Source organism: Elaeis guineensis, chromosome 5 (assembly GCF_000442705.2).
Source record: "Elaeis guineensis isolate ETL-2024a chromosome 5, EG11, whole genome shotgun sequence".
In the NCBI taxonomy this organism is placed as follows: Eukaryota; Viridiplantae; Streptophyta; class Magnoliopsida; order Arecales; family Arecaceae; genus Elaeis; species Elaeis guineensis.
In genome coordinates, this window is record NC_025997.2 from 109,390,260 (window position 1) to 109,416,971 (window position 26,712).

General features: G+C 37.2%; 1 protein-coding gene across 2 annotated transcripts in view; it reads left to right on the forward strand.

The window, feature by feature from the left end:
* LOC105045387 (protein FORGETTER 1) overlaps positions 1–26,712 on the forward strand; it is a 57,926-nt gene that overhangs the window by 13,551 nt on the left and 17,663 nt on the right. Inside the window, exons 8-30 of one of the 2 annotated variants that reach the window (XM_010923650.4) lie at positions 295–427; positions 2,300–2,360; positions 2,445–2,526; positions 6,642–6,770; positions 7,025–7,168; positions 7,310–7,409; positions 7,492–7,623; positions 11,031–11,101; positions 11,183–11,355; positions 11,434–11,527; positions 13,200–13,297; positions 13,386–13,521; positions 13,631–13,737; positions 14,474–14,569; positions 14,683–14,770; positions 14,865–14,985; positions 16,454–16,565; positions 16,649–16,772; positions 16,856–16,933; positions 17,038–17,156; positions 22,634–22,687; positions 22,770–22,872; positions 24,788–24,916. In XM_010923650.4, coding sequence (XP_010921952.1) covers positions 295–427; positions 2,300–2,360; positions 2,445–2,526; positions 6,642–6,770; positions 7,025–7,168; positions 7,310–7,409; positions 7,492–7,623; positions 11,031–11,101; positions 11,183–11,355; positions 11,434–11,527; positions 13,200–13,297; positions 13,386–13,521; positions 13,631–13,737; positions 14,474–14,569; positions 14,683–14,770; positions 14,865–14,985; positions 16,454–16,565; positions 16,649–16,772; positions 16,856–16,933; positions 17,038–17,156; positions 22,634–22,687; positions 22,770–22,872; positions 24,788–24,916 — 2,484 coding nt within the window. The remainder of the gene's footprint in view (positions 1–294; positions 428–2,299; positions 2,361–2,444; positions 2,527–6,641; positions 6,771–7,024; positions 7,169–7,309; positions 7,410–7,491; positions 7,624–11,030; positions 11,102–11,182; positions 11,356–11,433; positions 11,528–13,199; positions 13,298–13,385; positions 13,522–13,630; positions 13,738–14,473; positions 14,570–14,682; positions 14,771–14,864; positions 14,986–16,453; positions 16,566–16,648; positions 16,773–16,855; positions 16,934–17,037; positions 17,157–22,633; positions 22,688–22,769; positions 22,873–24,787; positions 24,917–26,712) is intronic. The other variant, XM_019850862.3, reaches the window with a different exon arrangement.

The window sequence follows — 26,712 nt, forward strand, 5'->3', positions numbered from 1 at the left end:
CCATTTGGTTTATATAAATAATTTAGGAGATTTGATGAGTTCTGGGAGCTCTTAAACTTAGAAGGTATCCGATCTTGCTTCAAATGACCCTATTGACTACGTCCCACTTATGTAGGATGTCAACATTACAGCTTTGACTCATTTTTGATGCCTCTCATTGGTTCTTTGTGATACAGATTAGAAGCATCTGTAGAATTTATTTATGGCATTACTTCATGTAGATCAGTTTGATACATTAACCATGAAATTGTTATATATTCCTTTGATATGTAACTACATACTTAATCATAACAGGCACGACTACCGGAGGCTCGAGTTGTTTACTGCTCTGCGACTGGTGCATCTGAGCCTCGGAACATGGGTTACATGATTCGGCTTGGACTGTGGGGAGCAGGAACATGTTTCCTTAAATTTAATGATTTTTTAGGTTTGCCTTTTCTTGCTTTCTGTGTGAACTGTAATCTTTTGAGTTTTGGTTATTGGAACTTATTTGTGCTGTCATTCACAGCTGCACTCTGATCATTTATGTTCTGCTGAATGTTAATTTAATCATGAAAAGTTTAAAATTGTGAAGCTTGATAACCATTTGGTACAAACTGAGTTTTAGTTTCTTTTATGCTTTAATTCTTCTGGAAACCATTTCTGGGTCATGATTTGCAGAATCCAGTCATTTGAGTACACAGCAATAGTGTTTAAAGTAGTATAAGCTGATCTTTTTGAATTGAACTTCTCAGCAAAGATTTAATAAATACACCAATACATGATTTTGCTTTTCTTTTTTCCTTTTTTACAAGTTAATTAGTTTAAAAGTGTACCTTTTTTTATAGTAGTTAGTACTCTTCCATCAAACTTCTCTACATTCGAAAAATTACTCCTCCTAAATGTGAACTTACTATGACAATAGTTATGGACATGGTATTGCACTATTATGGAACTGCAGTATGTGTCACTCATAGAGTTAATGAATAATATAAATAGACTCTTGAAATTTTAAGTTTGATAGTGCCTATGTAGGTATGGAAGCCATTGAGTTATATCCTTCTAAATGGGGGCTGTGATTAGCAGTTTTCTTTTTGAGCTATAAATATTTTACCTGCCAAAACTCAACAACTAATTGCAATTATAAGATCTGGCATTACCAGATTTTGTAATTATAAGATCTGCCAAAACTCAACAACTATGAATTAGCAAGTATCTTTTCCCATCTAATGGTCACTAAATACACAAGTCCCTTTTTTTTTGTTTTGTTTTGTTTTTTTTTTTTGGGTTGTGGGGTGGAATGAGTCTCCCAAAAGTGAGAAAAGGATGCTGCACCTTATATCTGGACTGACTTTATGTCAAAGTTGGTTATAGTAACCTTAATTACTGACATGCCAACTATAACTGATATATTGTTTGATTTGGGCTCTAGTTGCCTGATTACAAGAAAACCATGGCTTATGTAGGTTGATTTATTATTAACTAGTCAAATTAAATCTATATATGCTATAGATCATGTCCAAGTCTCCTCCTCCTAGTTTTTCTTCTTCTCTACATATGACATTGTCTCATGTATGCCAGATGAATCTATTCGATAAAATCTTCATCGATCCGTATATGCTGCTGTTAGCCCCAGCTAGGAGAACTTTACATCTTTATCCACTGTTTGGAAGCATGTCTTGAACTTGGAAGCAAAAAAATGGTGCTAGTTGTAGTCCACATTTTGCTATTTTATCATCATCATTTCGTTAAGATTACTATGGGGATGATCTCCAACTACAAGTCCTTTTCATAGCAACAAAGTGACAATTAAGCCTCTAGTTTGTTACTCCAATCTGAATAAACACTATCTAATATACGTAGTGACAGGACTGATTTTCATAATAATCTTTAGCAGCAATTAGAACTCATAATCTTGGCAACTATTTTGATCAGCCATAGTTTTTGAAATGCTGGGAAAATTCATGTACTCATAATCGGTATATTGCTTGAGAAACGGACATGCATTGTGCTTGGAAGATCAGACTAAGATAATAGTGCAAGTACTAGAATATAGCTTGCATAGTAATATTTAACAGTTCCGATTGCAGAAGCCAAAATTTGGTACTCTCTTCTTTTGTCAAACTTTGGTTTAACAAATCACTTATATGTGGATTGTATCTCCACAGATAAATAAAATTTGTGGGTGTTGACAATTTCAGATCTCTAGTTACAGCTCTTTGTAATGTTCATAATTATTATACTACTGTTTTCAAAGAACGCTTTTGCATTTCAAGGAGGCAAAAATTGAATGTTCCTTACAACCAGAAACCTTATGTAGGTGCTCTTGATAAAGGTGGTGTTGGAGCATTGGAACTTGTTGCAATGGACATGAAGGCAAGGTAGAACTTTAGAAATTTTTATGAGCCGCTTGCACTTTAAAACAAATTGCTTTTGTAATGATTATTGTGATTGACTTTATCTAGGGGTATGTATGTTTGCCGGACACTAAGTTATAAAGGGGTTGAGTTTGAAGTGATAGAAGCACCACTGGAAGAAGATATGATGGTAAAGAGGGCGTCTTATTTTTCACTAATATTCACTGTTTGAATTAGCAATCAATAATGTAATATTTGTCTTCCCTGTTATTAGCTTTTATTGTTAACAGTTTTTTATTCAGTAAGTTTAATCTTTTCTGGTATTTTATGCTTTGTTCAGATCTTAATAACAATTTAGGGAAAACAAATGCCTCGGAAAGAGCATGGATTGTTCATGCTGGTCCAAAGTTTGCTGTCTGTACAATTTGTATTATGCCTTTTCTTGAATACTTAGTTTAACTTGTGGGCACTAACACCTTATTTAAACTAAATTTGCAAACTTAGTGGAATTGAGCCATAGGTGAGCATGGACTAAAAGTGCAGGTTTATACTGCAATCTGTCTTTGGTATGTAGTTTGCCTGTGCGTTATTGGTGCAGTACCCAGGAGTATATCATTTGTGTTTATCTGTTGGCTAGTCTATTTTTGCCTATTATGTTGCTTTAGTAACATGGCACAGAATGATACATCCTGGCATAAGCCTGTACCATGACTTCTCCTTTTGAACACATGCTTAACCACTTGGAATTTTTCCAGCTCTTTTTGAAGATTTGAAGGAGAGCAAGATATGAGTGGCGGCTGGAAATTGTTTCTGGTTAAACCATTTTTAAAGCACCTGTGCAAGTAGGTGTGGATGAAGTGAGAGCGAGAACATAGGACTGAGCCAAGTGGTCATTCTACATGAGATCAAATGCTAGAAATATTTATCCTGTTTAGTTTCTTGATTGAAAACCATTTAAATCATGCTTATCTTAATTAATGTAATTGTGAAAATTAAATAAACTATGATATTTGTGACACCATTTATGTAACCTTAGCTCTCTAGGGGATGCCTTTAGGACATGGATGCTACTCCCGAAGGTCTTTAAATGATTCAGATGGGGTTGAATGTATGCATGATGAATAGTTATAGGTTAAAGGAGCTTATCTTACTAGTAGGTAGAGATTCTACGGCCTCAAAATGCCCACTGAAAACTCATGGCTCTATCCTCTCGATGACTACTTTGCACCAGCATAGTGCAGTGTGTTACAATATCTGTGCCTGCCTGTGTTGCTTCATATTCATGAGAATAGTATACAGCACATAGAGTACATGAGTCAGAACCTAGAATAGTACAGAGTACAAAATTTCTCATGATATTGGCAATATATTTCGAACACCTACGACATGCTGTTAATTTGTAAACAGTCATATGCCTGTGTATCTTTTGTCATGAACTGTAAACTTATTTCTGTTGTGAATTTGTAAATATGGTTGTTTAGTAACTTTTACTGAAAACATATTTATATACTTAAAACAAATGAAATTGGTCTAAATTAAAAAGGAATTGAATAAAGAAGTTATTGTATTGTGCCTGTTGTTATTTATTTATTTATTTTAATTGTCCAGTATATCTTTCCTTTTAGTAAATATAGTCCATTATATCTTTTTGCAATGATGTGTCAAGAGCTGGCATTTTATGGTATAGTACATATATTTTGTTAAAACCCTAGCCAGCACGTCATGATGCATGATTTGAGTAAGGACATCATTCAATCTTTTAAACTGAACAAAAAGCAATGTCCTAACTTCGGTCAGCATGCTTTACTGGTCAACTAAATGTAGAAAAGATTTCCTTAATGAAGACTAAATGGCATGCTTGTGAGTATGAAGGCTGTGGAGGTAGAGGAATATTAAATTTGTATATGCAAATGATATCAATGTAGATGGTGGTTAATGCATGAAGTCTTATCGGACTAGGTGGTGTATTGGATCGTTAGGCATACTAATTACTTGTTGAGTGATATGTTTTTCTCTAAATATCTCAACGAGGCTAATTTACAAATTTCTTTTTAGGACATCTTCTATTGGTTTATTGATCCCAAATTCTACATGGTTTCTTCAACCCTTTGGATTCCTTTCTTCCAACTTTTGCTCCTCCACAGATATCCTTCCTGGCTTCTGAGTGACTCTTAATCCCCAATAATTCATGTACTTTAATTGTCACAGTACATTAGAAAATTCTGCTACAGGTGGTCACCTTGCAGTTCTTCAGTTGATGCCTCATGTAGCAGCCTGTCTATACTGCTTGGCTAATGGGTTTTCTGTCCCGCCATTACAAACCTCTATTTTAAAAAGCAGCAAATAAATGTCCTTTCCCACTACCCAGTTATGTTCTCGACAATTCGGGGTCCGGGGGGGGGGGGGGTGGTGGGGGCAAACTGGGGACAGATTTTCACCTTTGGCATTTTATTACACTAAGTGGCTGCACCAGGACTCAGAACCGTGCCATTGCACTACTGAGCCCAAGCCTTCACCATTCTACCAGGCAATGGCCCCTTACGAAGCAGCTCATATATGAAATTTAGATTCTGATCTAGGTTTCTCCACGAAACATCTCATTCTCATTTCGGCTGCAAAAAGTTCAGTCTTCATTAATTCTTTCAGTGTGAAGTTTTCTTACTATTTGAATAATTTGTAAGGAGCCAGTTAGTGGCATCTTTTTTTTCTCACCTACAGGTCTAAGAAAATGAAAGAAAACATACTTCGTCCAGGTCTAGAGTTTCAGGATTTCAGCAGCTGACAACAATTTTGGGCACTGCTTGTAAATTAGACCGATAAACATAACCTTTCTGCAATCTATTAGTTTTTCTGTCTCTCTGAGATTAAGGGCACAATGTTATAAACTTTCTAGACTAGAAGCAAGGTTTCATAATATGCTATCATCGCATGCATGAAATCGCTGTCTTCACTTTCTTCGGTTTGGCTAGGCTGTACTTTTATCTTTCTTCTTTGCTTCAGATTGTTTAAGTGCCATGTGACTTAGATAAAACATTTGGAGTGTTACTGTACTGGCCAATGACTGGTACAGGTCCAGACCTTTGATTTCTGAAACCTCTACAATTTCTTTCTTTTAACTGGCCCAATGTTTTGACAATTTCTTTCTTTTACTTATTTTGCCATCATTTCCAGTTTGTAATTTGGACTTCAGACTGATTTTATCAAGAAACTATAATATATGTAGGAAGTTTTTATTTCTTTCTCAAACTTCGTTTCTGGTTTTGATTGTTGTTTCATTGTACTGTGCAATGCTATGCTGCTCGCAGTATCTGTATCTTTGCGTTGTGTGGTTTATCATATAAATGCTGCATCGCTGGTTAGTTGATTTATTTGCACTGAATTTAAATAGAATCAATGTAGCCCACCACGAAAATTTGTTGTGACCTCTAGTCTAGAACTGAAGGTTTACATTCTCTTAGCCTCCCCACACCGCAACCCTCTAGCCCTGCCCCGTGCTCTCTCTCTCTCTCTCTCATACTTAAGGTCAATAATTTGGCTAAAGTTTCCGTTTTTCACTTTTGGTATGCTATAGTTCTAATATCTAAGTTGAAACATGATGAGAGAGCATATTCTTCTTAAGATATATCAATTTGGTTGTTTTGCATTGTTTTCACTACTATTTTGGGATTTGATTTCTGTCTCCATTTTTTAGCTTCTGGCTAGTTTCTTCATGAGCTATGTAATAGTATCAGAATTTTCGTAGAATTTCTTATGTTTCCTCATCCAGCAATTTTGTTTATTTATTCATTTATTTTGGTTGCTTCTTCGTATCATTTTGGTTTGTCATGCTGCAGCTGGTCTATATATTAAATCTAGTTTGTTCATCATTATATTTTGTTCAAGTATGGTTGGCCTGTCTTATTACACCGTTCTGAGTAAAGGTTGCCCATCTATGAAAATATGCTGTGACTTTCTGGAACCAAAACGACTAATATCAAGGTTTATATCAAGGATATGGTCAATTTGATATAACATCTGAGCTAGCCCTTAATAGCAATGCTTAGAGATGAGGATCCTTAAAGCTGACACCGAGTAAATGGCACAAAGCTGGATGGTTATGGTTATGATTGTCCTTCTCTAGATTTTTGCCTTACTCATTTCTTTTGCCACATATGGTGATTTACTGAAATTTTATATTTCAATTATTGCATAATACATCCTTACATGCTTTGTCCTTTTCTATTTTATCCTTTCACTGCGCTTTTAAATATTAGATTTTAATGCAGCTTCTTTTGTTAAGTTTCATGTGATTCATTGAAATTCTAGGTTATGTATAAGAAAGCAGCTGAGTTCTGGGCTGAGTTACGGGTTGAGCTACTATCAGCGAGTGCATTTCTTTTGGAGGAGAAGCCCATTTCAAGTCAGGTTTGGCGGCTATACTGGGCTAGCCATCAGGTAGTTTTTTTTTTAATTGTTCCAAATTTCTTGTTGAAGTGTGTACATGTGAGGCATGTGTATGGGTTAAATCTTCTATAAAATTACATTATTGTGTGTGTTTGATGGTCCAATGATAATAAATACTAACCCTTGATGCTTTGGGTGGTTGCTCGAATCACATGCTTGGACTTGTGTGCATGAGTCTGCTTGTGTGCACATGCAATTTTCTCCAAGATTATAAAGATTGGATGTTGATACTGTGGTGTTCGCAGCGTTTTTTCAGACACATGTGTATGTCAGCTAAAGTTCCTGCTGCTGTGAGGCTGGCCAAACAAGCACTGGCAGAGGGTAAGTGTGTCGTGATTGGTCTTCAGAGCACTGGAGAAGCTCGAACTGAGGAAGCTGTGACAAAATATGTGCGTACCTTGTTCTATATTTATTTAAAACCATTATTTCCTTCTTTATTAATCCGACATTTTCAGTATAGTCTTCACAGTTCAGTTATGCATTCTCGAAGCTTTTCCCCCTTTTCCTTAGTTGACCGATTTGCAGAGCAGGGTCTTGAGTTGGATGACTTTGTTTCGGGTCCTCGTGAGCTCCTTCTTAAATTGGTGGAAGAAAACTATCCCTTGCCCCCAAAGCCTGACACAGCACCAGGTGTGTGCGCAACTTGCTCATGATCCCTTGTCTTAACATTGCTGCATTATATAAACAGCTTTTCCTCTAAAATTGACTTTAGGAGAAGAAAGCGTCAGAGAGCTCCAGCGGAAGAGGCATTCTGCAACTCCTGGTGTCTCATTTAAAGGAAGGGTAAGAAAAGTTGCAAAATGGAAACCTGCAAGTGATGATGAAAGTGATGAGGATTCTCAATGTGAGTTTCTATAATGTTGATATTGGTAATGGTAGTCATGGATTGTGGTACCTCTTTTTAAATGGAAAATAAAGTGCAAGAGTGTATAATTTTATGACACTGGTTTTCTTGTTTTGCTCTAAAAACAACCACATGGTTTATTATTGATGTTGGCCTTATCTTGTAATTTAATATCATATTACTCTTTCTATGCTCTTCGAACTTATTAGTTAATTTTAATCTAGTAATAAATCTTTTTAATCTAGCAATACGCAGGTCAGTACATGAGATTTTGGTATATGTGTGTGTGTGGGCGGGTGTCCTGTTGGTCAACTGGTTTATCACTTAATTCTGCAATATCTATCATGAGATTTAAGAACTCAGTATTGGAAACTGAAAACCTGAACCTGTATGAGTGCCCATCTATCACACGCTCACGATATTGTCTTTCGAACTGCTGCATTTGGAAACTCAGAGTTAAATTCTATAAGGTACACTATTCAAGCTATGCAATCATGGTTTTTGAACTTAAGCACTTTAAAAGAGAAACATAAACTTCTTGCACGTTGAAACTGATAGTCATCGATGATTCTTTCTAATATTTCTGTCTTTCTTTCTTTTTTTTTTTTTTTTTTTATAATGCAACTATTGTTGCAACTATGATTACCTTTTTGGTTTTATTTGTTCGTATTCTTTGACATTGGTTTCAATTTCAGTATAAATCGAGCTTGTGGAGCTTCAGTTTTGGCAGTTTCAGCGACTTTAGAAGTTTCGCTCCAAGTTCGGAGTTTTGGTCAAAAGTCAAAACAAATCAAGAAAAATTCAAAAGAATATAAGAAGAAAAAGAAAAGAAAATGTGTAGCGAAGTTATTAGTCAGCATTTTAGAGTATTTTGTGTTTTATGGTTGCTTTCATGTTATAGTTTCAGCAATTTTAGCCTGAAATTCATATCGCATGTAAGAAAATATTATTTTATTTTTTAGTATGAAATAATGTATATTGTAAATAAACTTCAGTTGTTTGAAAATCCATTATATTTGGCAACTTTGAAGCTTTTTAGTGTTGAGTGCATTCAGTTCTTCATTTTCTAATAAAATTGATAAATATATTGAATTCTCATATTTTTTTTATTGGATGAGTGACTATTTAATAAATGGATGTAATCAAGGATCGCCCAACTGTCCCGTACTGGATGGTTTAGGGCATTGCGAGCCATCTCGATGGTAAACCGAGACAGTTCGGCCGAGCAAAATGGCACACCGGAGGAGTGAGAGGAAAAGAGAGAGCAAAAGAGGAAGAGAGAGAGGAGAGGGGAGGGAGACAGAGGACGACATCGTTGGAGGCTAGTGGTGGCCCGCTAAGGCTGCTGGAGGGCTGTGGAGGCTCCGTGGCTCGGTGTCGCCTGATAGGGCATTTAATCGAGTGAGAGAGAGAGAGAGAGGGAGAGCGACAGTATCGGAGGGAGGCACAGCTAGCGGAGAGGTTGTTGGAGGGCGCTGGATGGCTGTTATGGCCATTGGGCGGCGGAAAACGTGCGAACGAAGCCACAGCCGTGAAACAGAGGCGACCACCCCTGTTCACTCATCGGCTTTTTTTTTAAAAACGAAGATGAATAGTGAAGTTGGCAATGGGTTTGTCGGCTTCATTTAAGTGAATCCAGTAGAACCATTATCGGCTTTACTATTTGGGGTTTTTTTCAAAAAACCTAAAAAACAGTGAAGCTGGCAATAGGTGTGCCAGCTTCACTTAAGTGAAGCCAATTGTCGGCTCCACTATAATCGGAGTTTTGTTTTAAAAAAAAAAAAAATCTCTGAAACAGGGGTGATCGCCTTTGTTTCATGCTCGTGGTGCTGCGATTGCACCGTCCGACAGTCAGGACGGCTAGCTGGAGGCCCTTCGACGGCCTCTTCGGCGGCTTCCCTTCTCTTTTTCTTTTTCTCTCCTCCCCTTCCCCTCATTCTCTCTTTTCCTCCTCTCGGTTCCTTTCTTCTCTTCTGTGTCGGTTCGCACTGGTCCGGTCTAGTACTGACCCATATCGTTGGCCGGCTAGCATGGGCTCCGATAGCGAGTCCACCAACCTTGCATGTAATTATATAATGTTATATTCATTTTGTATAAAAAAGATATTATTTCTTTGAAGTGTCTTATGTTTATTTGTTTGCATTAGTTATCATAATGCGCTTTAATATGGGGCCTCCTCGAAGTCCTTAGCTCATTAATAAATTATATACTTATCACTATTTATATTCTCTTTTTAACGTTATATACTTAAAAGGAAAGAAAAGTCATTGAAATTAATATTATAGTCTATGTACTAAAGTAAATAAAGAAGTGTCCCCAATATATTTGTAAACATCAAAATAGTATTCAGAATAAGTATTTAAAACTAATTTTGATTAGTTTCGGGTGAAACTAGCCAAAAACATAAATGTGAAGGTGGGCACTCCTAGCATTTGATTTGACGAACCCAAAAACATAAGTTTCACAATCGTCATAAATGTTTAAGCTTTTGACTACCACTCAAAGGGCATGGAAGTGGCACTTCCAAATGTTTGGTGCCTCTTTAATAATTCAACACGATGTGACTTACACCAAAGCAAACATTGGAAGCCTAAATAAATAGACTTTATTCATACAAACAAACAGTGGAAGTGGTCCCCAGTTCTTTGTCAAATGACTTCTTTGTACTGCACTTTTAAACTGTTTTTCACTTACCTCCAACCAAATGGGCCCTTGCATAAACAATTTTTTACATTTGCACATATGATTTTAACTGCTGGAGTTTGTGGTGGTCTATCATCTACCAATGTTATACGCTTGTTTTTCGGGGAGAAATGAAGGTTTGGATACTTGTAGTTTAGGATCAAATTTTGAAGAGTTAATTTATTCCAGAGAAATGAGAGATCAATGTGCAAAAGATTGTAAGATGATGCTACGTGCTAATCCATTGCACATAACAGTCTCATACGCCAAAGAAAAGAAGCAAAGCAACAAAATGCTGGAGCACATGGTGGTAAAACCTGGATGATAAAAAGAAGTCCTAGAGATAAGTTACCGAAAAAGGGAACAAAAATTTGAGAAATGAACTGGAAAGGTTGTGGAATGATTTGATAGAACACATTAAAGGGATTTCTAGAGAAGCTTTAAAATCCTACAATGACATTATACTAATGAAGAAACTTGGTGGTGGGGAACCAAGTTAGATGGTAACAGTATTAAAAAAGTTCAGTATTTGGCAGGCAGCTGAGAAACGCTGACGCTGCACTGGGCCACCATTCTGTTGCTATAATTTTTGTGCCCAATTTGCTTGTTTTTTTTTTTTTTTGTAAGTTAATGGGTCAAAGTAATTATATATTTTAGGGTAGGTGCACTGAAGCCTTAAATGTTCGTTAGTCTATTTGCTGATAGAACTCTTATGATTGTTGCAGCTGAGTCCGATCATGAATCAACAGAATCTGACGAAGAGTTCCAAATATGTGAAATTTGCAACAGTGAAGAGGTGACTTTTATTTTCTACTTAATGTCTTTCGTATTGTCTATTTCCTTTTCTCTGTTGCTTATGTATTTATTATCATTTAAGGAGAAGAAATTGTTGCTTCACTGTTCCTGTTGTGGTCGACTAGTCCACCCTACTTGCTTAGTGCCTCCTTGGACAGATATACTCCCTGATGATTGGTCATGCTACTCATGCAAGGAGAAAACTAATGAATATTTCAAGGAAAGGGATGCCTATGTAGCTGAACTCTTGAAGAGGTATATATTTGAAGACCGATAAATTGCTCTGTGATCACATAATTGAGAAATGACATTTGTACTATCATAATTGGGCAGGTATGAAGCTGCACAGGAGCGAAAATCAAAAATTTTGGATATAATCCGGTCTTTGGATCTGCCTAACAATCCTTTGGATGATTTAATTGATCAGGTAGGTGTCGTTATCATGAACAGGCCTCAATACTCCTTGAATCACCAAATCTGTTAGAATTGCTGGAAATATAATTAATTTGTTTTTACTAAATTATCATTATTGTTACCCAATTTGTAAAGAGTTTTTTGATGTATTAAAATTAAGTACAATGCTCAAATTTAGTTATCAAAGTTCCAGATTAATTTTTATATGAATAAAACTTTATCATCATTGAACTGCGATAGAGATTGTTCAAGCACTGAAGATATGCTTTTATATCTACCAAACTTTGTTTTTATATTTACACAGAATTACCTAGTAAATGTTATACTTAGATGGTACTTAGGCAACAATATCATGTTAACATATAATGTGGTTTGATCAAAACAATGACACCACTCTGTATTATTTGGTCATTTGTAGTTTTGTACATAGATCTATTCTTCTAAAAGTTCGATATCTGGTGATCATCACAAATTCAGTTTCAGATACTATATGTTTCACTTTAGCTGTTATGTATATGGTGCAACTAGAACTCCTAGGTATGTCTGTTCTAGAAGTACTTTTACACTTGTTTTACTGACTTCGATACCCTAGACATTATCAGCGTCCTTGCTCTTTTGAGTTTTATTTTTCACAAATTTAAAACCTCATATTCATATGCAAATATGCTACGATTGACCCATTGCCATGGTGCAAACCAGACTTTCTCCTTGGCGAAGAAGGGGGTCTGCTTGGCACAATGCCAACGAGTCATCAGATTTTCCCTCGGGTTCCATGGTCCGGATTCCAGACACTAGAAAAATTTCATAGAACTACTGGATTCTTGTGATCTTTTTGCTCACCCCTTGGTGCTGAGCTAATCCATCCATGACCTAATCAGATCACGATCACAAATGTTTTTTCATTTTGCTGCACTGAGCTTGGTATGGTGTTTGGACTTAGGACCTGCATGAACATGCACTTTGTCCCACAGGAGTTGTGCATTGGAGAGGTCTTGGGTACCTAGCAAGGCCAAGGACCCCATTTGATAGCCTTCTAGGTAGTCCTTTTGAGTGAGGCTTGGATAGCTACAAATGATATTAGAGCTGACCTAGCCCACAGTCCATGTGTAGCCAGGGGATATTGCAGCATGGGCCCTTTTAGTGCTGATCATGAGCTGTATGGTGCTCATGATTGGTGCTCATGATTGGACTCTTCTCTTAGCCAGGATGCTGGGGCTTAAATGAGGGAGTGTGTGATGACCTGCGCAGTATGTGTTTAGTCCTACACCTGTTATGCTTTGGGTTGGTCTTGGGTACTTAAGCAATGTAAGGACCCCAATTAATAACCTTTCAATAAGCCTTATTTGATGAGGTCATGGGTCATTATTGTAGGGTGTGGATGTGATGCTTCCTTCTGTTACACTGTGCTTTGTGGTGCATCTATGCTAAGTGTTTACTTTGTTCAAGTATTGTATTATAAGAATGAGCCTGTAATGTACTTACAACAGATACTTCCAGAAACAATTACATTTTGCTAGTTATGCCACTGACAACTGGAAAGTTCTATTCTATTAATCTAGTGATTGTTGAATGCAGACAATCGAAAATTATAGTTATAGTCAGCACATTTTATCTCATTAACTTTTTCATTGTGGATTTGTATCTTTGCTATTAAGCTACTCAACCTTTTATGTATATATCTGTAGCTAGGGGGCCCTGAAAATGTTGCGGAAATGACTGGTAGGCGGGGTATGCTAATAAGGGCTTCAAATGGAAAAGGTGTTATTTATCAGGCGCGCAACACGTGAGGATGAATTTGTGGAACTTTAGTTCTCAACTTTTACTTTATTTATCATACTAAAATCAAAACGATTTTTTTTATTGCTCTGCAGAAAGGAAGTTGCCATGGAAATGGTTAATATGAATGAGAAACAATTGTTTATGGATGGGAAAAAGTTGGTTGCTATAATATCCGAAGCAGGTTCAGCTGGTGTATCTCTACAGGCTGATAGAAGGGCAATAAATCAGGTTTATCTCTTCTTAAGCTTTGCCTTCTGCCCCATGTTTGAATTCTTCAGAAGTTTGCTACCTCAGAAAGTATCTTTCCATTGAGCATTATGTGAATTATGCATGCCAGAAAAGAAGGGTACATATAACTCTAGAGCTTCCTTGGAGTGCTGACCGAGCCATTCAACAGTTTGGAAGAACTCATCGCTCTAATCAAGCTTCTGCACCTCAATATAGGTTCTTTCTTATAACTGTAACTATATGAGTCTCCTAGGTTTTCTTAAAAGTCCATTTGACATCTGTTTATTGTATTTTTATGATTTTTCTAGAATGCAACTGTTCCTGCTTACTCTTTGACACTTCATTGTGCTACTTCTCCCTCTGCTTACCATAATTCTAAAGGCTTCACTAGCTTTTATTGGCAAATTTTTTTTTTGGATGTCAGAAATATAGAGCCAAATATATGAAGTAGAATTAGCAAAGGCAGTTGCAATAACTATTTTACCCTCAGTAGAATCTTGCTTTTGCTTGTCAAAAGCATTGCCCAATTAAGATTCAAACTACTTATCCTTGGGAAGCTAAGAATGTCTCAGAAGGTCCAAATTTCAGCCTAACACATATGCAAAATGTATTAAAAAATTGTCAAAATAACCTAAATTTACCCATCTACAAGCAAATTGCATTTCTATTACTAAATGTAATCTAGTGACTTGGGTACTTTCTAGTGTTTGAGTCACTAAAGAGGAGTTCTTCCATATTTTTCTGGCATTGTCCCGTTCATTACTTCTTTTTCCTTTCTTTAAACTAGCATATGGTTGAAGGAAGTCGTTTTATGAAAGTGCATTGTTTTGTCTTGCTCCAGTTTTACTTTGCAGTGGTTCTCCTGGAATCTTGCCAGATAATATGTGCTCCATCTTTTTTTTTTTTCTTTTTTCTTAATGAAGTATAAAATTTTATGTGTGTGTGTTCTTAGGCTTCTCTTTACAAATCTTGGTGGTGAACGGCGATTTGCATCAATTGTGGCAAAGAGATTAGAGTCTCTTGGAGCTCTAACACAAGGAGATCGCAGGTTAATTCAGATATAATTTATTGTTTTGGTTCAACTAATACAATATGCTCAAACTTGAGCTGAAATACAATAGTATGTGTTCTCATTATTTATTCTTTTTGTTGTTTCTATAGGGCTGGCCCATCATTAAGTGCTTTTAATTATGATAGCAATTTTGGAAAGAGGGCACTTGCAATGATGTATAGAGGAATAATGGAGCAGGTTTTTATAGTTGTTTCTGTTCACACTTATTTTGTGCTGTTTTTTTGGTATAAAGCTGAATGCCTTGTAAATTGACATTTCTTTAGCTTATCAGGATCCTCTGCTGGTTGTGCCTCCTGGATGTTCATCTGAGAATCCAGCAAGTGTTCAGGAATTTATCACCAAAGCTAAAGCTGCTCTAATATCAGTTGGAATTGTTAGGGATACAATTCTCTGTAAGTATATCCTTAATAGTATTTTGAGTGATTCATCATAGTAAGGTGACTATTTCGTTACCCATCTTACCTAAACCCTCCATGGACTTGTCACTCGAATATGGTTTTGTAACTGCACTAATATTGCATGGAACAGTTCTTAGCACATCCTGCTTTAGAAGGCCTATTTGTTATGGTAGACAAATCAGATAGCCAAATATACCAGTGAGGTATATAAGTATTTTTTATTTGAATTCACCATTTCAATCAATTGAAGTACACAACCAATTGCGATGTATAAATGCTCTTCATATGTGTTTACACCACATCCAGACTGACAACAATGTTCCAATGGCCGCTCACATAATAGACCTCGGAAATTCTCCAGAATAAACCAAGTGGTAGGTCTTCAAGTGGGTTGTGCAGGCCAAAGGTACAGGCTGAAACATCAAGGGTATAGGTTGAGTGATTGTGGTGTAGATTGAGGAGAACGAAAGCTATCAACCTAGGATGAGGACTTTAGTGGAGCAGAATCTGAGGATAGTGGTTGTCATATCCATGATGTGGGAGTGGTTAAACTACCCAAGAATTGAGAAGAGTGGTGGCACTATCTACCATTCACGAAATAGTGGGCTATGTGGCATACTAACAATGACAAGTGGCAAAACTAATTAATGGCACCCATCTTACCACAACCTAAGACGTGAGTGGAGTAGGAGCACTATCTACCGCTCTTGGCAATAATGGCCTATGTGGCATGCAATGGCAAGGACAACTGTCAAGATAGTTATTGAGGGTTACTTATAAATATTATGTTGTAATGCTAAGAAAAGGAGAACCTCGTCACATCCATGAATCCAATTTATCTTTAATTATCTTTGCTGTACTTTTACTTTGTCTTGCTCGTAGTTTGCTAGCAGGACCCTACCCTTAGGAGTGGTAGTTGCGGTAGATCACTTCAATCATTGCCCCGGCTACACCCTATCCGGCCCTATCCATCTTCCAAAACCAGGGTTGTGACACTAGCAAAAACCCTTACAGGTCAAAGCACATGTACCCACACTACTCTCAATATCTTCCTATGATCATCCAATTCCTAGCTAATCCAAAGTTGGTGGCATGCCTGCACATTTGCTATAGTGTTGTTGCTGACTTGTGACCTTGCACCTTTCGATGGAAAAAGCCATCCATCCATTTAGTTACCGGGAACTTCTATGATTGAATTTTGACACATACACACATATACACAAATTCGTTCATGTGTATTTGTGCCTAGCCATGTTGTATAAAATAACTTTACCTTGAGAGGACCACATTGTATCCTTGAGAGCCGTATTGGTTTATCTATTTGTTCTATCCATTGTTGAATTTTTTTCATTTAAAATACAGGTTTTTCTCTTTTGCCTTCATTTTTCCTACCTTTCAAGATTCTTGTTTTAATTTTTCATCTCTTTCTCTTTCCTGACCGTCAGTTCTGTGGTTAATACAGGCAATGGAAAGGATGCTGGAAAGGTTACTGGCCGCATAGTAGATTCAGATATGCATGATGTTGGGCGCTTTCTAAATCGTCTTTTGGGCTTGCCTCCTGAAATCCAGAATAGGCCCGTAATTAATTGATAAATGCTTTTAGCTGAAGTAATAGAAGCTGTCATTGAGTCAATTAACATATTAATTATTGTTCCAGGCTCTTTGAACTTTTTATTAGCATTCTTGATCTTCTTGTTCACAATGCACGAAGTGAAGGACAGTTTGACTCTGGGATTGTTGATATCAGAGGTAACATCATTGAATTGCAGGGATCACCCAAGGTAATTTTTTTTTCCTTCAACATTGCCTATTACAACAATAATTTCTGATTCTCATACACATTTATTTGCAATATTCTTTACAGACTGTTTTTGTTGATAATTTATCGGGTGCATCTACTGTATTATTTACATTCATTGTTGACCGTGGTATTACTTGGGAGGTAACTACATGACCTTACTGAATACATGATCATGTAGCAGTCTATATCTGTTCAATATTTTGATAGTAGCAATATGCTTCACATGTCTAATTGTCTTTATGCAGTCAGCAAAAAATCTACTGGATGAAAGGCAAAAGGATGGAGGTGGTTGTGTCAGTGATGGATTCTATGAGTCTAGGAGAGAATGGATGGGCAGAAGGCACTTTATGCTAGCATTTGAAGGGTATGTGATCTGCTAATAATCATGATTTTTGTTTATGCTTTCAAGGTTCGCCATCTTGGTATCGGATCCTGTATTGATTCCATCCCATTACTATGTTGGTATGCCTAGCATAGAGGCCGGTTCGGCATTCCGACACTCCATATGCCTCCTTTACTGCATGCTAGTTTGGTACCGCTACAGTGTAGTATGGTTGGTATGCACCGGTACCAACTGATACAGCAAACTATGCTTCTACTAAAAATTTGAACCATAATCTCTATAAGATGCATCATTGAGTTTCACAGTTTTGTTTATATCAGTAAAAGCAGGCGGTAAAAGTTATGCTAGGACAAAAATGGAGTTGAAAGACTTATCAATTGTTTACTGGTCATGGTTTCTTTCTTTCTTTTTTTTGGTTTCTTTTTCCTTTGTTTTTGTTTTGTGTGTCTGTTGGTTTCTTTTTTTTGGGTGGGGGGAGGTGAGCTGGGGCTAAAGGAGTTTAATACACAATGAGGTCCAAGCCATGGTCCCCTCGGCATCATGGGCCAAACTGCTGGTGGGCTCGGGGGCCTAAAGCCACTAAGGCATGATATATTAGCTGCATGGTTTTCTCTTTTCATTTGAGATGTATTATGCCCAAGTGAAAACATATATCTAGCAAATTGGAGTGGACGGGTGTCAGCAAGTGCCACATCAAAAATCGTGCTTCAAAAATGACACCAGAAACACTCACTGTTTCTTGTGGGGAAACCACAATAGCACCACTTGTACACAAGGTGCCAACTGAAGCATCCCATCTAACATCTAGAACAATGTAGCCAGGATTAGAAGGGGAAGTTGTCAGCAGCTATGAGCCTATTGTGTGTGTTCATGTGAGCTTAACCTAGGTTTAAAAAATAAACCTGGCAATGATCTTGACTCCATTCGTGTATTGCCGAACAGATGCAAAGGGCTCCAAGATGACCCTCTTCCAAAAAGGTTAAAAGCATCAACCATAGGGAAACAAGGCATCAACCATAGGGAAAAGGGGCTTCCTGAGCAATTGGTTGTCAGGGCCTAATTGAATGCTATTATTCCTTGAACTTCTTTGTGTAGCAAGTAGAGGAGAATACAGTTTCCTTTATATTTTAGATTAAATGAGAGGTGTACTTCATTTTCATTATTGGTTTACTTTTGGCACACGCACATATAGTTTAGGCCAAGGGCTATAGTTTCGGAATTGGGTAATGCACCGATCAAGGACCAGCATTGTATGGCACCAAACCATACCACATCGACACTCAATACGCAAATGCATATTGGTTCGATATCTGTACAACATTTTCTTTATTTTTATATTTTTATTTTTTGAAGATTATTTTAAGGTTTGTGGATGTTTAAATTATGATTTTAAGAGTATTTTATTGTTATTTTATGCATATTGGCCCCAAGAGACCATATGATTGCTTAAGGTATGCCATTGTAGTAATTAAACATTAGTAATGCATATTCTTGATTTTGAAAAAAAAAAAATCAAATTGTAAAATTATATGATCGGCTGGACCATGCCAAGTTTTGCAAGAGTCCATAGATTCACGGGCGAGTACTTCGACAAGTAAATATTTGATTTTGTTTATATTTATGAGCGAGCATGCGAGTGCATGACATTCAAATTTTATCGTGGTTTTTATATTTGTAATTGAATAATTCTAGCATGTTTCCTTATTAGTGGATCATACTTCTAATATAATTTTGTATCGGGTTTAGTACCTGAATTTGGGGATCATGTCCTATATATGCTTCTAATATGTTACATGAAGAGTGATCTTTGATACAATACAGAGGTCATCTATAGATCAGCATCATATCATGAAATCATGCCAAAATACAAAATTTTAGCATGATTTTTCCTGATTTACCAATTTTCAGCCTATTTAGGCATCAAAATGTGACAAAGAGAGAAGAATGAGGAGAAGGTAGGGTATTATACTTGGTTTTGCTGATATTTGGGCTCACAATCGGCAAAAAATCCCTCTGCCCTGAATTTTTCACCCTAAAGTCACTGTTATTGAGGAAGAAAAGGGAGGAGAAGGCCACTAGACGGCCTCCCTCTCCCCTTTATTATTTAGGTAAGGGGTCCAAACCAGCCTGAACTGCTTTGAATGGAGCGGAACCAGGCAGTTGTGCTCAAATCAGTCTGGTTTGGGACCTTACCAATCCAAACAGCCGAACCAAACCAATACCAACATCGGTTTGGTTCGGTATGCCTTGAACCGGGTGGTTCAGTTTGGTAAGGCCCTTAGTTCAAATTGCTTTAAAACTAAAAGATGGGAGGTTGGTATTTTGCACATGATTATTTAGTTGTTCACTATCTTATATTTATCATGCATACTTAGACTTGTCTGGAAAATGCTGCTAGATACTGATGGCGAACAACAACTACATATGACACATTTATAATATGAAATTTACCAAAAGCCTAAAAGAAATGTGTTCTTAAGTTTTGACCATGGTCTGTATTGTCTTGTATCGCCTAGTGCAGGGCATACTGTACCATACAGGTACCGTACCTGTACAATATCTTGTACCATACCGATATTCAGTATGCTGACTCATATCGTGCTGAACTATGTACTGACATTGTAATAGGATGGTACCAGTATGGGGTCAGGTACTGAGACGGTGAACCTTAGTTTTGATGCATGGCATAGTCTTTTTTTCAACAAACAAATTTCCTGTAAAGAATGTCAAAGGATACACTTATTGGCTTCCTTTTGTTGTTGTTTCTTGGAAATTTCTAACATTTATTCGTCATTATTAGTACAGAGAAATTGCATTTGCTACTGACATATACCACTAACCTTAACCTATTACACAATATATGTTTATAAACCTAAACATTCTCCCTCATGGATTTGCAGAAAAATTTTGTTTCTGTTAAAAAATTCCAATGTACAAACTAGCTGTAAAAGCATCTTTGGTGGATGTCAGTTTATGTTCATAGATGATAAAGTTGTCTTCGTGACAATGGTTTTCTTATCATGGATTTTGTCCAAGCTTTATTTGATAGATGACGATCGTTTTTAGTATTTTCTGATCCTTGACTTATCATTTTTGTACGCTAATTATTTGTTTCTAGGTAATCAAGTTTCTGATGCCCTCTCCAGTTTAGCTATGATATAGATCACTCGTGGTCCTAGTCTGAGAGTACTCTTCCCACTGGTATTAAAAATCTTAAATATGTCATGTGGGGTGTATATTCAAAAGAGAAATGTGATCTTTTGCTTTCTACCCAAAAAAATCATTTGTCACTGGATTCTAGCTCTGTAGGATAATCATTTAATTGCTAAGTATATACTGTGCACTGTTTGATAACTGTAAGCAAATCCTTTTTTTCCTTTGAACAATGAAAAAACTCTAGTTTTATCATGCCTAATATCTTGTTGGCCTTTGCTGAATTTTCTCCCTAGCTGAGAACCTTGCGAACCATGTCCGGTGCTATGGTCAGGGAAGCACTGAAGGTGGGGCGATGAGGTAGGAAGTGATGAATTGAGTTTGGGCCATGGTCAGTCATCCGTATCGTGGAGTGGGGTGTTTTGCCACTGAAACAAGAAAAGGAGAATTGAGGTGATTCCTCATAGTTGGAGTTGTGGTGGACTAGGGCTTCATGGGCCAAGGAAATAAGGAGAGGAGGAGAAATAAAAGTAAGGAATCATGACTCATTATAGGGGAAAGCTTAGTTTTTCTGTAGTTTTATGTAGGAAAGGGAACTTTGAATCTTTAGGTTAAGACTTCTGCTTTAAGCACGAACATAAGATTAGAATCATAAGTAGGGGTATTTGGACCCAATTCAAATATACCGACCTAAACTTGGACCTTGTTTTTAAATCAGATAATCTGAACTTGGATTTTGGACAAGAGAACCATTTTTTGGCCCAAGATTCATTGAATCGGTACTAGGATCCATGTCGGTCAGATGGCGGTACAAGTCGGTATGGGTCTATATCAGACTGGACTGGCGCAAACCGACACAAAAGCGAAGAAAGAAATCGGAAAGGAGGAAAGAGAAAGAGGGGAGGGGGGAGGGAGAGAGAGGGTGGTCAAAGGAGACGTTAGCAGTGGCCACAGGTGGGTTGCGAGTGCACTTAGAGGGCCACGAAGCTTGCTATGCCAAATCGTAGCCAAGAGAAAGAGAGAGGGGAGAGGGAAAGAAAAGGAGGGAGGGGAAGCTGGTAGAGAAGCCGTCGGAGGCCCTCCGGCTGGCTGCCGTGTCCGTCGGATAGTGAAATCACAGTCCGCGGCTCCGCAGATGTGAAACAGGGACGATGGCCCCTATACCACAACTGCGGCTCTGCATGTACTTTTTCCGTCGCTCGGCGTCCACGATGGCCATCCGACACCCTCCGATGGCCTCCCTATTGGCCGCGCCTCCCTCCGGTACCCTTGGTCTCCCTCTCTTTCTATCTCTCTCAATTAAACATCCTATTAGACAACATAGAGCCATGGAGTCATCAGCGGCCCTCCAGCGGCCTTAAGGGGCCACCACCGGCCCTTTTTTCTCTCCCCTCTCTCTCTCTTCCTCTCTTTCCCTCTCCCTCGTCTGGTGGTCTGATTTAGAAGGCTGAACCATCCCGATTTGCGGCTGGCACGGTTCGAAATGCCCCGAATCGTCCGATTCGGGATGGTTTGGCGAATAATGATTTGGCCCCTATTTTTTCAGGTCAGACTAGATTAGTTGTTCGGTCAGACAAAATTTTGCCACACCTGATCCTTGATTGTTGATACCATGTTGTCTTCTCCATCCTCAATGTATATACCCACAAATGTTTGACCCCTTGCTAGGAAAGTGCAATTGATCGCGTTTTGGGATGCGGATGCAAAGTCAATTGATAAAGCATTGCACTGGTGGTGTTTTTTCTTCCTTTTGGGAGTTGGGTGGGGGTGGGGGTGTTTGAGTAACTTCCAAACAGGGCATGGATGCCTACATACACAATTAAAATGGACTTGCATCTTAAGTGCAACAAATCATAGTTACCTACAAGTAGTACTATGCATATTATGTATGTATGTATGTATGTATGTTATGTATGTATGTACGTATGTATCTATATGTATTTAGGTCCCTATGCGCATACATGTGTATGTAAGTCAAATAAAACATTGTATTCTCTTTGCTGTTTGAGATATGTAAACCTTAATGTTTTGCAATATCTTCCTTTTTTCTACTAATTGAATGTAAAAAAAGAAGTGAATATAAAAAGCATGATTTCATGGGTAAGCTCATTAGTAGCTGCTTTCCCATGGTGCATGTTCAAACATTAGTTATACACTATTGCCTCGGTTATAGCCGGCATGTTTTTAGTTGCAATGTGGTACACATATAGACATGTTAATTTTTCACTCTAGTTTATTATTTTACTTTTTATTAATCTAGAGCTTTAATTCTATAGCAGATTCTGTGAAGTTTTAAATGCTATTGTTTGGCCTATTTTTATGTTCTTCTCCATATGTTGCAACAGTTCAGCTGCAGGTATGTTTAAAATTTTTCGCCCAGCTGTCGGGGAAGCACTAAGGTACTTATAATGGCATGCCCATATTAATTTTATTGCACATTAAGGTTTGTTTAGGAATCTAAACCTTATGCTCTTTCTCCAGGGAAATGTCTCTACCTGAGCTCAAAAGTAAATATAAAAAGGTGTCTTCAATTGAAAAAGCCAGCAATGGTTGGCAAGATGAATATGATGTCTCTTCTAAACAGGTTATTGTGCTCATCATTTCCACTAATGTCCAGGTTCTAAAAAAAGGGAACTTATATATAGCTAGTTAAATCAAAAAATTGATTTTTATGAAGGTGTGTGTAATTTAAACACAAATTATTGCTTTTTTAATGATCTCGGTGTGAATTTAGTTACTTTTTGTGGTTACAATTTATCTACTAATGTTGAATGACCCGTTGTATCTAGAGCAAAACAGCAAGAGAAAATGACAGCTCTGCTGCCTTAATTATAGTGGTTTCTTTGACAGTTTTGTTCTCCATTTATCCATTCTAAATACTTGTTAAATCTAAAAACGGAAACTGTATCTTCTATCTTATTGTCTCAATCCATTTTTAACATATTCTATTATTATAGAAAAATACATGGTAAAAACATGGCATAAGAATCAGATGATCTCCATGTATTTTGAGCCTATTCTAACATTAGGCATTGTTTGTGCTTGTATGATTAGCTTCATGGCAATCACAATATAGATAATCACTAGACTTTATGGTTGTTTACAGTTTACACAACAATCTCTCTCACACGCACACACATATTGTTTCAAACATTAAGTTTCATCCACTTACAGCTGTGCTTTTTCTTCTTAAAATATCTATTCGCTATTATAAGATCAGAAACATCTGTGACTTTAAATTTTAAATTTCTGAATGCATTCAATTCTCTAAATTGGAGTCATTCTATACGGTCACTTGAGCAGCCACCTGTAAATATTCTTTTCGTATTTTTATTTTGTCATCCTATCTTGCTTGTGCATAAGCAGAACATATTAAAACTGACCATACCAAATATAAGATTTATTATATATAATATCTACATATGTGGATAATTTCATTTCTTTCTAAATCAATATTCCTACTCTTTTACTTGTATTGTTCATCTCTAATGAAAGTTTCACAATTTGAGTGCTCAACAGCTGATAGAAAGGAAAGTAAGCAAGCTTTTGAAAGTAAGCGACCAAAAAAATCTCAAGAGTTATCCATTTGCAATGAAAGAGATAATTTGCCAATTATTAGGACTATTCACCAAATGAAGGATTGCACACTAACTGAGAACATAGTGGGCAATAGGCTGGACATGGCTTATTTACATGTCAAATTGGATAAACTTAAGTAAATGGCTAGTTTGAAAATAAAATGTTAGATGTTTGCTTCATTGTTTCCATCTAGCCAATAATTCATCTCCTAATCTTGTGTCAGATCTGTGATGAAAATAAACTTAGACATTCAACTAGAATTCTTCTCTAAACATTCTTTTGTAATAGTCAACGTTATGTAGCAAACCTACTAAGCTAGTTTATGACACCCAACCATTCCACCCACTGAACTTGACTTCAGTCGCTCAAACAAAACCTATGATGAAGGATGAGATAGTATGATACAATTGGTGTGGTCAACTGGGTCATCAAAACGGGTAAGAGAGAACTCAGAAACAAGGGAGAATTGAAAATATCTTTTTCAACAAGAAGCGGCATATGCTTTTTCAGCTGAAATTGTCATAAATAGATTGACGATTTCATGGACTGAAATAGCAATACAGGCACCAACGATGTCCAAATCCACGAGTGTTTTAGTTCTGTTGTTAACGAGGAATCATTAATGGTAGAGTGCAAGCCGTAGGACTTTAAACAATTAACCTTCTTAGCGGAAGACTTGTATTCTAGAAGTACAGTTTTGCTGGTTTGTCTTGCACCTAATTTATAGAGAACTGCTTCTAGCAAAATATCTCAAATTCCATTTGTGGATGAATGTTTGCACTACCAGTGGCTGCTTGCATGCATTTGTTCTTCTTTTTCATCTAGCAGTATTTTCTAACCAATTTATTTATATATCCATAACATTCTTATTGTTGTAACTTGTACGTTTATTTGTTCTATGTTAATTGTCTATGTTTCAGTGCATGCATGGACCAAAATGCAAATTTGGCAGTTATTGTACAGTTGGAAGACGATTACAAGAAGTCAATGTCTTGGGTGGCCTAATTCTTCCTGTCTGGGGAGCTATAGAAAGGGCGTTGTCTAAGCAAGTATGAAACCTTTATCTGCTTTCTTTTCTTCTGGTTTTATTCCCCTCCAAACTTTACATTCTGTATGCTATGCCAATAAACTTTGCTTTTTATTCCAGATATTTAGTTTCAATTTTTAATTATCCTTTAAGTGATCTGAATATACTATTAAATTCAGAATACATTTGTATTCCCTGAGCATAAGATTGCTGCGTAATGACCATTTCACATATATGATCTCATGAAAACTCTGACAGTCTACTGTTTAGTTAAATGCTTCTTTATATGAACCTAAATTAAGTAAAATATTTGCATTCTGTTTTAGATGGTAGCATTTGTAGTGTACTTTTCTGGAGAAAGAAAAGAAAGTTGTGAGCCTAAGCAAATGAAGAAATTTTGGATTAATACATGCCATTTTAGCCAGAAATTGAGTAATAACAATTCACAAATTACTGATTTGAGGTTAATTATAAGCCATGGTTAGCTATGAAAACTTGAAGGACTATAACACGGCTCATGAACCCAGCCGCATACAAAGAGAATGGGAGAACTTAGACCTAAGGCTTTACTGAGTTTGGCTTCTGATATGATTATTGGTAAATGATTGTTCTGCCAAAGAAAACATTTTAGCTAGGTTTACCAGTTACCAATGATTGGATCCTAATACAAACCAAATCTAAAGAAGCTGGGTCCTGTGTGCTTATTTGACCCAAAAATCTAATATCCAAAGTCAATGTATGCTACTGTTCACCAAATCTATAATTACCTCTTTTACCCTCTGATTGGTAAATGATTGTTCTCCCTCAATCTCCTTTCAACCTGTCTCAATTCTTGCACAAACTCCACTTCCCTTATGCCCACCCAAAGCTGCAGCTCCCCTCAAAAGCATCCATCATCACCATTTCTCCCCACCAAAACTCTGCTCCAACCCCACCCATCACCCCCTCTACCCCCTCCCTTGTGCATGGCCTTCTTTTTTCAATACCAAACACCTAAGCATGCTCTTAATTATCGCACACCTCTATCCTCCTTGATCCCTTCTTCCTCAACTTTTTCTTGACCAAATGGGGTGATCATCAAACATCCATATATAGCTAAGCTATACTAAGTTTAATATTTGACAATTTTTTAGATAATCATATTAGATTTGATCATGGATTGCAGTTTCATGGATCAGACTTCAATTTGTCATTCTTTTTTTAACTAGGGTTTGGTATTATTGGTCAAGTTTTGAAATCTTGCGCTATGTGCTTGTATCATTCATGTATTAATATGGTGCAAGAGGCAACACAACCACAGTGTGATAGCCTGGCTCCGTGGAGTAGGATCCGATATACAACTCGAATCTGGATGTCCAGAGACCCTACTTCGCATGCAAGGTTATCTGCAATATTCATGCCATGTCCCAAACTGCCTGGAGGGGTTCAGTTTTGTATGCAATCATTTCCTTGCACACTCTACCATGTCATGCACTGTGGTCCCTATTTTGTGTGGCATGAGTAGTTCACTGGTGAATTGGGCTTGTGAATCATATGCACCCATGCCATGTCCTCTTTGCCACCTCCCTAGCCACTAGATGCATCATTGCTCAGACTATCATTATCATTACTGGTATTGTGAGATAATTTGGGCAATCAATCATCTGAGGGTTTATCGGTCTTGAAATCGGAGTGAGCAGACTCCTTGTCCACTCTCTGCAATGGAAGTGCAATTCCCTTTCCTTTACCTTTTTTGTTGATTTGAGGAGCTGCTTTTTTTTCTTCTAGTAGCCCTTGCCTGGCTCTGCTAGGTGGCTCAACTAGGCCCAGCACCTTGAG